The following is a 13,628-nucleotide window of genomic DNA, read 5'->3' as shown; positions in this document are numbered from 1 at the left end:
CCAGCTGGGATCTAAAAGGGTGACAGAAGCTGGTTGTGCCTACTGTTGGGTCAGAGGGAGCTAAGCCACTGCTGGCTTTGCTGTGACCACACTTCTGTGGTCATCAAGAGACACACACTCAGGGTGCTAACTTGGAGGTCACAGAAATCCAGCTAGCAATAAATCAAATAGAGTTAGAAAAAATAACCTTTTAAATACAGAATGATGATAGTGGAGTCTAATTAAAGAATGGGATAGACAGAGCAGAGGCCTTGCTTGCTTGATTTATGCACTGCTACAAGACATGGAAACACCTGCCTGGTACAGAATAGTTGTGACCACCTGTATTTCTTTTAAATTAATTAAAAAACCTGGAATTCATGCCAATTTCAGCCTGCCTGAATGAGGACAGAGGAGCCATCCAGTGAAGTGTCTGTTATACAGCTACCAAAGTCTTCCTCTGATATGCATCCCCCTTGCATAAAATTGGCCTGTTCGAAGTTGGGCAAGATTTTCACTGACAGAATGAGATTGCAGTAGAACTGCAATTTGTATTGCATGCCCATAGGATTCTTCACTGACCCAAGGAGATCTGATTTTTGATTTCCCACTGCTGATCCATGCTTCTACAAAGATAAACTAATTCCCATTAGTGATACTATCACCCAATCACTATTTCAGAGATATAAAAATATATGCTTACTCAGATTGGAAAAAATAAATGTCTCATACCTTCCAAATTGATCTACAACACCCTATTGGCAAATCAGTAGGAAAGTCACTTTCAGAAGCCTTAAAGAGGTAAAAATTTTTCACCATCAAGAGAGAGAACTGGCAATAATCTGTAAGAAGGTATAAAATTGCCAGCTTTCCTACAGCTCATAAATATTCAGGTTAGAGATGAGATACAGCTGGCCTGGCCTGACCTGAAAAAGCAAAATATTCCTGCCCCGTTCCAGAATGTGCTTTTGTTTTAAGGTCACTTTCTAATCCCCTGAGAAGGTATTTCCATGTGTTGATAGTCAAGAATTTAAAAACTTGGACCAGCTTCAACAAATCTTGGTCAAAGTATTCAGGAATTAATCGGGCTGAACTTTTCAACCCAGATTTATGTATTTAGGGAGTGTGGGTGTTATCCGATATACTGCTTTTCTTTGCTTTTAAGTGAAGCACGCTCTAATAACAGATAGAAAAAAAAAAAAAGCCCCCACTGTCTGCAATCTAAGAATATTTTATCTATGTAAAAACCAGAACTATATGTGGAAAACACAACTAAGAGATAGTAAATAAAGATTTCTTAAAGAGCTATAAAGCATGCCAGAAACAAACATGTCCTTTTTTTTTGTTTCTGTGACTACTGTTTGTGCCTGTCCATACTTTATGCTGTAGCTTTTGAAGCTGTTGAGCAATTTTAGCAAATTCTGATGGATAAAAGTTGAAACTTAAATTCTTGCAAGTTTTCTGAAAAAAACCCATGTTTGGGTAGGAAAAGAGATCCTATGAATGTTTTCACTGACAAGAAAACTAAAGTAGTTTTTCAATGACAGTAATAGGCACTAGAGAACACATTTGAGAGAGCCCTTACAAGTGCCTCAGCCACAAAGTAAGTTTCAGATGAAGTGTGTGCACTGTGACTGAGCATAATTCAGCCATGAAACAGTCACCAAAAAAATCAGGCTTCTCCTCATTACACTGTATGAATATGTAGGTATATAAATAAAAAAGGAATACACATATACATACCTATATATATGCATTTTTACATAAATCTTTTTACTAATACTTTTTCATCTGAACAAAGAAGATAAATTGTACTATGTTTGGGAATGAAACCAGTGTGTTTACTGCATGGACGATATTGGCTCCAATTTGTTTGTATGTTCGGCATAACCTAAAACTGTAAAATTTGGAATAAAAAAATATAATGGAGTGACAGAGTCATGAGAAAAGGTCACATCCAGGCCTCTGCATCTGGCAGCAGTGTGCACACTTACATCCACATTACAACCTGGAAAGTCCCACAAAGTTTTCACATCAGATTTTCCTTCACAAGTCCGTTCTTGGCCACCATTATTTCTCCTCACTAAGAAAAGCTACACTGAGAACCAGATACTCTTAATTTCCTTCTTTCCCACCCTCCCAATTACAATCAAACCTCCTATAACTGACAGGGTTACACCAAAGTGAAAGCACAGGTGCTGAGAAGAGGACACTTGTAATAACTCAAATTCTGACAGCAGTGGACTCTGAGAGGATGAAATTGATGCTGAATTTTCACATTGTGTATTAGCTTTAGCACAGAGAGGCCACAAGACAACAATGCTGTAGAGAAATTTACCCTGAATTCAAGACAGGGGAGAAATTTCTTCACTATCTTTCTAGTTTTTCAAGTAGTTTATGGGTAACTGTAAACTTAACAGAGTAATAACTAATTTGTTCTTTGTTTTAAAAGAACAAGTCTTTGCCACCAGAAAAATCCCAGAATGACAACATATGTCTGAATGCCACCTTTGGGCATAAGCCATTTCATTAACTGTAAACACTTCTAGCTGATGCTTACAAAACTTCCACAGACAAATTAAAAGCTTCATGTACTGACTGGTAGGAGGCACCAGCAGGCAGCATGAAAATACAGGGTCGTTTCTCTCACAGCTATTACACATTATCCATATGCCAACAGGTTACAGGAGAAATTTACTTTTCTAGAAAAAAAATTGTAATTTTAATGGCTAAGTCCCTGGTGAATGCTCACCACACCTACAGTTTCAGGCTTATTTCTGGAAATCCATGCATCTTGCACTCATTTGCTTAACTGCTGAAGGGTTACTTTTCGTTGACTTTGGCTGTTTTAATACTTTCCTTGCAGATCCTATGGTATGGAAACCATTGCAAATACAGGAAATATCTACATTAATCCTGTGTTTAATGCAGTCCACAAGTTGGCCTTGCCAAGCAGAAGGGGGTGAAAACTCTCTCTGTGAAATGTGCAAATTAAATTATGAGTGGATTGTGAGATACAGCTACTGTGTCAGTGTTTTGCTACAGGGTATGTGTAGCTAAAATCTGCACAGCATTTAGTTGGTGTAGCTCATTTCCTACATTCAACCTTCTGAATAGACCATTGTGGCAAAAAAAGCCATGAACAACATATACAGTTACTGTTCTGGTAATAAACTCTCTAATCTCCTTCTTCCTACTGGGTCCCTGTTGACATCCAGAGAAGTTGAAACCCTGTTCTTCAAGAGAAATGGTACTGCATAATGGCTTCAGTTTGCTTAGACTTAAAAAGCCTGAGGAGAAGACAATAAAAATGCAGGGTATGAGGAGCCCAAGCTTAACCTAGTTAACTGGTAACCCTAGTCTAAGGGGGTCTTCTGGGTTTTTTTAAAAAAACACACTTTTCTAAGTCACATGCAGTCCCACCCTAGAGGCCAAATAAACCATGCTGGAGCAAAACTATACAGAGCTGTGGAGAAGCTGTAAAACTTGAACTTGCCCATGCTAACAGTTATCTTGTCAAAGTTTTCTTTGTGGGTGTCACAATGAAAATACAACAGGAATTAGTTCTATATCACTTGTACCTTCTGCTGGAACAGATTTATTTGGGTTACAATCAGCTAGCATAAACTAGAATTCACATACCTAGACTAAATCTGATGCTCTTTCAGCTTAACAGAGGAGCAGCCTGACATTCAGAAAGCTTTCAGTCAGTTTTTGCACATGCTTTTCCAGTGTAGAATTTGCTCCAGATCAATACATCCACAGCTTATGAACAAGTCAAAGCCTCCAGTAATATATACACCATGCTGAAATAGACCAATAGACCTCCTTTTCAGTGACCTAAGAGCACTCATGATGCATAAATAGTTTCATCAGTACCTTGGACTTGTTTGCTTTCAGATGTGACAGATTCAGAGAGAGAAAGCAATATCCATTTCATCACCCTAATATTCTACTGTCAAAGTCAGACATCTTAGACTCTCTCTACATTCAATGTAGAGTTATAGTAATCTAGAGTAGCTAAAGATTATTCAATCCACTTTTTATCTGGGGTACTTTTTGTTGGAGTTTTGCTTCATGACTTCGTCATAATGAAATATCTGCTACTGTCACCTACGCAGCTACTGCCCATAAAATCTTGCCATTATAACTGACTCAGGGGTCAAATCTTTCATCTTTGACACCTAATCTTTGTCTTCATTACTCCTCTTCTAAAAGGCATGCACCATTTCAGGGTATCATTTCATTGATAAAATAAGCATACATCACCACATGAATTTTGGATATTAAAAAATAGCTTGCTGAAAATTGCAAAACCAGGAAATGACAGGTAATGAGGAAAAATAATTGAATAAATCATGTTACAAGAGAAAGAAGATCAGATCTGTTGTCCTACTTTCTAAAAGTACAATTTCAGTTATTTTGGAAAGCACTGCATATTGTATTTTTCTGTTGAAAATATAATATGAGCCCAGATTTAGGCTATTAGACTTCTCTCAAAGAAAAGAAAAGAAAAAAAAATGTAAGTAACTTCCAAAGAAGATTGGTTTTCATTTGCTATTAGAAAAGATTAAAATATTACAGTCAGAAATTTGTGTTGTTTCAGAAGGATTTAGCTGAAATGAATAGATGAGCTGAATAAACAACTGTCTGAAAGATGTAAAGTGGAAGTCTAAGATATTCTACCACAGAGTGCAATCTCAGAGATGAAAATTGTTACTCACAATGATTCAAAAAAATTAGGTGAGTGGCACAGATGTCCAAACAGAAATGTTTAATTGCATAGTCAAATTTTTACACAAATTACTAAAGTTTAACAAGCTGCCACATATCAGCTGAGCTAGATGAAACTGTTTCAGTGTTTCCAGCTAGCTGTTTATGAGAACAAGGCTCCCAAAGACAAACTGTTATTTTAGGTTAACCTAAATCTGTGGTATCTTGCTCTGGCCTTAAGATTGCACATTTGGAGTTACTATGACTGTACTGACTGACACAGTACAACTTATGCCAGATCAGGTATGAACCCTTTGCAACGCTTCACACAACTGCAAAATTGGAATTCATTATTCTACCACTTGCTTTTTTCCTTCAACTACCCTGATAGTTTAATGCCTGCAATAAATACACAGATCTTGAGCTAGAACTTGAGAACTTATTTCAGCTGAAGTTTTATACTCCCTATTCATGACAATTCTAGCCTTTCACACTCCCAACCCATACCAGAGCCTCTATATTTTGGGGTGAACACCGTTTCTTGTAATCATCCAAGCTCTATTTTGTTTGAAGTCCGAAGACACTGTTCAAGTGTTACATGTACAGGCCACCTTAATTTAAATGTTATAAAGAACAATCCACCATTTTAGGTCACAATTTTGAGAAGGCCTGTTTCTTTTAAATAATCAAAGGAACCACTGTGAAGAGTATTTTAAATACTAACATGCCCATACTAATCCCTTAGCCAGTACTCTGGATCACGGGATGCAGGTACAATATAGTCTTGTATCTTTCAGTAAAATCCACATCTGAAATATAGGTAAACCAAAACACAAGAGTCAGTAAAAATTTGTTGTAGTGGAAAAAACCCAAAAGGGATCAGACTGATTCCACTCTTGGTGCAAATCTGTCAAAAAATGCCAGAATGCAATTGGGAAAAAATATTTCTGTTCAGGAGTAAATGTCTATGAAATGAACAAGAAATCAGCAATAGATAAGGCAAATAGGGGAAGTCTATCATACCTAATAGATTAACAAGTTTTAATCCAACTCAAAAGCTGGGCTTTTGAGTTGGATTAAATTCTCAAAGGAAATACCTAAGTGAAATTAGCTGCTCCTCTGTCACAAACAAAAAGGGTTACCTTGAACTGAAAAAGGGTTGATAGCTGTCATGAGCTGCTCTTGGTTATCACAGCAAAATAAGTTCACCTTTGTCAGAACATTTTGTTTTCCTCAAAGCTCCCCAGCTCCTGGCTGGAGTTCAGATTTGGATGTGTTTGCATTCTCTGAGCTTCCAGTTGTGCAAACTATTCATTCCACTTACTCTGTGGTTTTGGATTTCTACAGGATCTGTCTTATAAGGACCGCCACTGGCATGAAACCTGCTTCCACTGCTTCCAGTGCAAGAATTCCTTGGTGGACAAACCTTTTGCTGCAAAAGAGGAACATCTACTTTGTACTGACTGCTACTCCAATGAATACTCTTCCAAATGTAATGAGTGCAAGAAGACTATTATGCCAGGTTAGGATGTTCACTTTTTGGACTAAATATCAAGCCCAAAGTCGGCAATATTTGTGAGAAATGTCTCTCCTTGACTATCTCTATTAAGTCATGCTGAACTATGTAAAAAACTGGTGATGGTGCATTCTAGTCCACTTCCATGACCAGAACATGTAATATCCATAATGGCTCATGGAAGAACTTTCATTCACATAAAAATTTTCTCTAATTACTCAAAATTTAGCTTCTCTCAGACTGATGAAAAATTGGTCAAAGTGCCTGTGAGGTCTTCCTTGAGCACAAATATATGAAGGAACAGGGAATAGCTTTTTTTTTTTTAACATGAAACATGAGGTTATAGTAATAGATTGCTAAACCTGGTCTTCTCACAACAATACTATAGCATTCTGTGATGATTTGAGGGGTTTAATGTTGAAGTGCTATCAGTGCAGAAGTAAAATATTAAAAGGCAATTTGAAGAATCCTCATACACACTCCATAGCGATTAGTAGTTACTTTGTCAGCTGGTTCTGATATTGTTCATCTCAAATAAAAAGAGGAAACCACAACATTTTGCTCCTAGGGCATAAAAATGAAGGCTTGATGATGAAATAGAGCAACAATATTTAAAAGCCGATAACCCTATCTATTCCGAGTTTAAACATCTCTATTATTCCATGTGCACCCATTTTGCTGACACAGAAATAAAAACTGACATGCTTGGGAATAGCCAGTGCTAGTTTTAAAGCTGGAACTCCATGACACAGGAAGTCCATTCACATCCCAGAATACTGGTTGTATCCTGGGCTGCATCCAAAGCAGCGTGGGCAGCAGGTCAAGGGAGGTGGTTCTGCCCCTTAACTTTGCTGTTGAGAGACCCTACCTGGAGTGCTGCACCCAGCTCTGGGAACCTCAATATAAGAGGAACATAGAACTGTTGGAGGAGGTTCAAAAGAGGATCCCAAAGAGGGCTGAAACACTTTGCTTATAAAGACAAGCTGAGGGAGCTGAGATTGTTCAGCTTGGGCTGAAGGCTTGAGGAAACCTGTTTGCAGCCTTTCAGTACTGAAAGGAGACTGTAACAAAGATGGGGACAAACTTTTCAGTAGGGCCTGCTGCAAAATAACAAAGTGTAACTTTGTGTAAAGTAACGGAGGGTTGATTTAGATTAGTATAAAAAATAAGTTTTCTACAACGAAGGGCTAAGGTAAAACACTGAAACAGGTTGCCCAGAGAGGTGGTGGATTCCCCAGGCCTGGAAAAATTCAAGGTCAGTTTGGATGGGGTTCTGAGCAACCTGATCAAGTTGAAGATGTCCCTGCTTACTGCAAGGGCCTTGGACTAGATGATCTTTAAAGGTTTCTTTCAACCAAAGCTGTTCTATGAATCTATGATTCTATAATATTATGTGTATATATTTTTATTTCTGCTCATCAGATTCATTGCCATTATCAGTGATTTACTGAGTGGATCTCTTTTTGTCTATTATGCCAGCTATACATTGCTATGTATTAATGGAGGTTGGATTCAGTGACACAGAATCACTGCTTCTCTTATAACCCAGAGAAGAAATTAATTTTAGTAAGCTTTTCAACTACCCACTGGTCTCTAGCTGCTTACCCAGGATAGCTGAGATGTCACCACGCTGGAAGAGCAGTACACTCACCACGCTTTTTCTGCTTACACAGCACACTGTGGTAGTACAGGAGCTACAGCAGAGGAGTATGGTCACCAGTGAAAGCATAATTTATTTTGAAAGGACCAGCAAGTGATTGGATATCTTTTGTGGAGACTGTTAGTGCTAAACTTGACCTCTGCTTTGAGCCACTAAATGCAAAATGTAGATCAGAGAATCACAGAATCACAGAATGACTAGGTTGGAAGAGACCTTCAAGATTATCAAGTCCAACCCATACCTTAAACACCTTAACTAAATCATGGCACCAAGTGTCACATCCAGTCTTCTTTTAAACACATCCAGGGATGATGATTCCACCACCTTCCTGGACAGACAATTCCAGTACTTTATCACTCTTTCTGTAAAACACCTTTTCCAAATATCCAATATTTACCTTGGTGCAGCTTAAGGCTCAGTCATCTTGTTCTGTTAGCTGCTGCCTGGAGAAAGAGACCAACCCCCACCTGACTACAGCCACCCTTCAGGGAGTTGTAGAGAGTGACAAGGTCACCCCAGAGTCTCCTCTTCTCCAGGCTAAACACCCCCAGCTCCCTCAGTCATTCCTCACTGTGGGGTTTGTGTTCCCAGCCCCTCACCAGCCTCGTTGCCTCCTCTGGATGTGCTCAAGTGTCTCCATGTCCTTCCCAAACTGAGGGCCCAGAACTGGACACAGCACCCAAGGTGTGGCCTCACCAGTGCTGAGGGCAGGGGGAGAATGACCTCCCTGCTCCTGCTGGCCACACTGTTCCTGACACAGGCCAGGATGCCATTGGCCTTCTTGGCCACCAGGGCACACTGCTGGCTCATGTTCAGCTGGCTGTCAACCAGCACCCCCAGGTCCCTTTCCTCCTGAGCACTGTCCAGCCACACCGTCCCCAGCCTATAACGCTGCAGGGGGTTATTGTGGACACAATGCAGAACTTGGCACTTGGACTTATTGAAATTCATCTTATTGGACTCTGCCCGTCCATCCAACCATTCCAAGTCTCTCTGCACAGCCCTCCTACCTTCCAACAGATCAACACAAGCTCCCAGCTTAGTGTCATCTGCAAATTTACTAATGAAAGACTCAATCCCCTCATTCATGTCATCAATAAAAATATTGAACAGGTCCCAGCACAGAGCCCTGAGGGACACCACTGGTGCCTGGCCCCAGCTGGATGCAGCACCATTCACCACCACTCTCTGGGCCCGGCCATCCAGCCAGTTCCTAACCCAGCAAAGAGTGCTCCTGTCCGAGCTGTGGAAGCTTTACCATGAGATGCCCATTTAAGTGATTACAAGCTTGTTCTTCCAGTCCTTCTGCAAACCCAACCTACCCTGACTTCAGTCTAGGTGCCAACAAAACAGGGCTCTCCCAACTTTGAGTTTCAATGACAACACCATCCCGAAGACAGCACAGATGCAAATGTAAAAATAAAATTCTAGTCTATTAAAAAAATTATCTACATCTTCTTTCTCCAGATTATTATTCTTTCAAGGACTGATTTATTTGCTCCTTGACATGATATTGGAAGTTACCAGCATAGAGAGGGCATAATTTTTAGAAGGTGTCTGTTAATAAAATGGAACAAAAATATTCAAGAATGTAAGCATCAGAGAGATTATTAACAGTTCACTTACTACTGATGCAAGTCAATTTAAAAGAACAAAAAAACCACCAAATAAATCCTGAAGTCTGCCTCTCAGCAGAATTTAATGAGATCATAAAAGAAGATAAATATGCAACTAGTAAACAAAGATGAATTAATGCTTGAGAAGGGGAAAAATGGTTAAACCCCGCAGTAATAGAGGCAGAGAGAATTGGCATCAAAGGCATTAGTGTGGTTCTTTATCATTAGCCAACTCAATCAGCTTGTCAGTCTTCCAAATATTTGACTTCATGTTTGCTGTTACAGGCTCCAAGAGTGATGCAGAACTGTAGGAAAAGCATTTGTTTGTTTACCCTTCTGGCCAGTATCAAATATTCTGACTCAAACTGGTACATAGAAATCATACTATGTGCAAATAAATTTAACTATATAATAGGGCATCTCCAATTCCCTGGAAGGGCTGAGAGTCCACCTGCCATACAGTGGACTGAATCTGCAAAGAACACTATCTGAACCCTAAAACTTTGTTCTAGAAAAGTGCATTTATTTCCTAACTACCATACCACTTTTCTGCTTTCCAATAAAAGGATTGTTTAAATTCCACATTTCAACAATATTTTCTATTCAACTGAAAACAGAGAGAAAGCTTTTTCTTACTGGAAGGTTCAAGAGACAGAAAAACATTTAGGATAGGTTCTGTCAAGTTGGAAACAATTGCAAACTTATAATACACCTCAATGAGAACAAGAAAAAGGCTCCTGAGCAGATATGAAAGAATCCTTTGTCTCAGACAGACTGTATTCCATTGGGAAAGGGAGGCAAGGTGCTTGCCAGGAATTGTATGCCTCATCCTTGACAGTGTTCAAAGCCAGGCTGGATCAGGCCCTGAGAACCTGGTCTAGTGAGAGGTGTCCCTGTCCATGGCAGGGAGTTTAAAACTAGATGATCTGTAAGGTGTATTTCAGCCCAAATCATTCTATGAGTCTGTAATTAACCAGGTACCTTGCTGCTATTTGAGAAAGAAACAAAACAGATGTGGAATGAATGAAGTCAGTCTTTAATGAGGAATGGCCTGACCTCCACCCAGCACTAACAGCAACTTATATTGGTGTCTGTCCAATTCCCTTGAATCTTCCTGTGCACTGGAATTCATTATTTGCCTAATAAGACCACAAAAAGCTGTTGTAGGCTGTAGCTATTTGCAATAAATGTTTCTCTTCTTTGCAGGAGAAGAGATCTCCAAAAATCTAAAATGGTACCAAATGTCATGCAAATCTGGTAGGAACATTAAATAGCCTCTGGCTCACAGCTGCAATGCTTCTGGACTGACAGAGAGCTGCCAGGCAAACCAGAGCTATGAACTGCATCTATCTCATCCAGAAGCTCACTTGGTGCTCTGCTCTCATTACAGGTACTCGGAAGATGGAATACAAGGGCAACAGCTGGCACGAGACCTGCTTTATCTGCTGCCACTGCCAGCAGCCTATTGGGACAAAGAGCTTCATCCCTAAGGACAATCAAAACTTTTGTGTCCCCTGCTATGAAAAGCAGTTTGCCATGCAATGTGTCCAGTGCAAGAAGGTAATGCTCTTACTTTGCTTATGTGAAACTTAAGAGGTTGAAGTCCATCCCATTTTATATCCAAGTAGGCAGAATATCTCATTTTTGTATGTGTAAAAAGATTAAGAATTAACTGGTTTTAAGAGATGATATCATTTCAGTTCCACTTACTTGTGAAATAAAACTCCCTGACAAAGTCTGGAGAAGCAGAAAGAAAATACTTCATCTAAAATATGAAATAAACCAGTCTTTCCCACAGAAAGAAAGTTGAAACACATCAGGTAATTCCCCACCATGAAGAAAGGGACAAGTGATGAGACAAACTCTGGTAAATGCATACGAAAAGCAACATACAAAGAGTAGTATGAGTAAAAGAGTAAAGAGCAAGAGTAAAACAGAGTACAATTGAAAGTGATATTTTATAATATATGCAGAACAAAGTACTTTTAGTATGGGGTTTCTTTTCATAAATAAGGAAATAACAATAAAGCACTTGCATGATTTTCTCAAGGTCAACTTCAAGCAAAATTATAATCTTGCTGTTGCTAAACCTCCTTCCCCTCCTCCCACACACAAAAATCTCATCAACCTTCCTCTTTACCAAATCAAAACACAAACTTGCCACTCTTTAGAAAACACTTTCTCTTTTTTCTCCCTAAAACAGGCTATCACCACAGGAGGCGTTACCTACCGGGAGCAACCATGGCATAAGGAGTGCTTTGTGTGTACTGAGTGCAAGAAGCAGCTGTCCGGACAGCGCTTTACCTCCAGGGATGAGTTTGCATACTGCTTGAGCTGCTTCTGCAACCTGTACGCCAAAAAGTGTGCTGGATGCACAAACCCAATCAGTGGTAGGTCTCTTGTGGCTGGTGCTTTTACATTTTGTGACTGTTTTGTGTGTTGAGTTGCTGCTAAAGGCGAAACTAAACAAAAAGTCTGACCTGGTACAAGAGATGCCCAACTCAATCTTTTTATGGAACTCCAGGTAGTCATTTTTGAGGTTAAGCAAAAGACAATTACTACTAAGAAATGTTTTCCCCTTTTTTTTTTCTTTTGTACAACTTCAATACACCCAATGATAACTGACATAGCCTGAAACTCTGTAATGCTCTTTTACTAACCTGCTTCTTTTCCTGAGACATTCTTCCTTCAGAGCTATGAACCAAGTCATGACACATGACAGACTTCTTTTTTAATTATCTAAAATGCACCTCTACAAAACATAAATTAACATACTCAGGTGCCATAAAACATTCTGTAAAAACCTACCAGAATTCTGTTCAGAGTCAGGTGCTTTGCTTTTCGTCTGCTGCATGTTGCAGGGCCATTCCTTGGAAGTTCATTTCTGCCATTATCACTAGGGATAACAGCCTTGCTCATTGACTTTGCTGAAAGCAACAGAAGTATTTGAGGATGAAAATGTTAGTCACTACAGAATAAGGATGGCAAAATTAGCACAGCAACAAATAGATTCTTCACAATGTCATTTTTTCGCTGCTGTATGTCAGATCTCCATGTCAGTCTGCATGACCTGATGGCTGACCTGCCATTGTTTTCTTGTAACAGAATGATTTTGCTTTTCAAACAGGACTCGGAGGAACCAAGTACATCTCTTTTGAAGAACGGCAGTGGCATAATGATTGCTTTAACTGTAAGAAATGCTCCCTTTCATTGGTGGGTCGTGGCTTCCTCACAGAAAGGGATGACATCCTTTGCCCTGAATGTGGAAAGGATATTTAAAGCTCAAACTAAGGGGTGAGGAAAAAGGGAGGAAAGCCGTGCTTGCAATATATAGCCTGAAACACATGGATGTTCAGAGCTAGCTTTGCCACTCTGTGTCTCACTGTACTATTAACATTTCTTAACCTTTTTCTTTATACTCTCCAAATCTGGAGGGAAAACAGCTTGAGAATCTCTAATAGCAGTGTTGATGTTTAAGATTTCTACCAATAACAAAAACTAATGCAAAACCCATGATGTAAAACTATTTGGCTGTTTTTGACATAACATACAATTTTTAAGATTTTTTTTCCTAAAAAATATTCCATTTACAAGCAAGTGATGCAGTTCAAGGATAAAAATGGCCACACACAATACATTAATAGGTGGATATCCAGGGTGAAGCCTTCTGCCCACTGAAATCAATGGCAAAGGCCATTCAATTCCAATAAGGCTGGTGTGACCCCAGTGTTCTTGAGCTATGTGACAAGTGTGTGCTGTCAAGTCTGTAGAAAGACTGCAAAAGTAGAGTGTGTTTCAATGTACATGGATTTGTGACATGCCATAAAGAGATAATGATGAAACAGTGGAAGTGGGAGTGCTTCATGACAGGTACATATTTTATTGCATGTCTGGCTGGTCATTGTGTGAAGTACAAGTTCTGATTGACAGTGTCAGTATTACAGTTGGTGGACATTACACTGCACATTGTATTTTTCAAAATAAAACTGTTTAAAACAAAACTGCGATTGTGGCTTAATTGTGTTTACATAATATTTACAAAAATGATTTCACATTCTGAAGAAACACAATGCATACAAACACAACCCTTTTTGAACCCAATTTTTGGGAGTGTGAAGTTTAGACAATTCTCAGAAGGGCCCTG

The 13,628-nt window shown here is 39.3% G+C and overlaps 1 protein-coding gene across 4 annotated transcripts in view; it reads left to right on the top strand.

Moving 5' to 3' along the window:
- FHL2 (four and a half LIM domains 2) overlaps positions 1 to 13,485 on the top strand; it is a 37,697-nt gene extending 24,212 nt beyond the window's left edge. For all 4 annotated transcript variants that reach the window (XM_066571601.1, XM_066571602.1, XM_066571600.1 and 1 more), the window contains 4 exons: positions 6,040 to 6,214; positions 10,875 to 11,044; positions 11,688 to 11,874; positions 12,612 to 13,485. In XM_066571601.1, coding sequence (XP_066427698.1) covers positions 6,040 to 6,214; positions 10,875 to 11,044; positions 11,688 to 11,874; positions 12,612 to 12,763 — 684 coding nt within the window. In that variant the 3' untranslated portion in view covers positions 12,764 to 13,485. The remainder of the gene's footprint in view (positions 1 to 6,039; positions 6,215 to 10,874; positions 11,045 to 11,687; positions 11,875 to 12,611) is intronic.
- Positions 13,486 to 13,628: the final 143 nt, after the last annotated feature.

The sequence above is a fragment of the Molothrus aeneus genome, chromosome 2 (assembly GCF_037042795.1).
Source record: "Molothrus aeneus isolate 106 chromosome 2, BPBGC_Maene_1.0, whole genome shotgun sequence".
Taxonomy (NCBI): domain Eukaryota; kingdom Metazoa; phylum Chordata; class Aves; order Passeriformes; family Icteridae; genus Molothrus; species Molothrus aeneus.
Note: the sequence above shows the minus strand (reverse complement) of the source record. Positions and strands in the feature narration are given on the sequence as shown.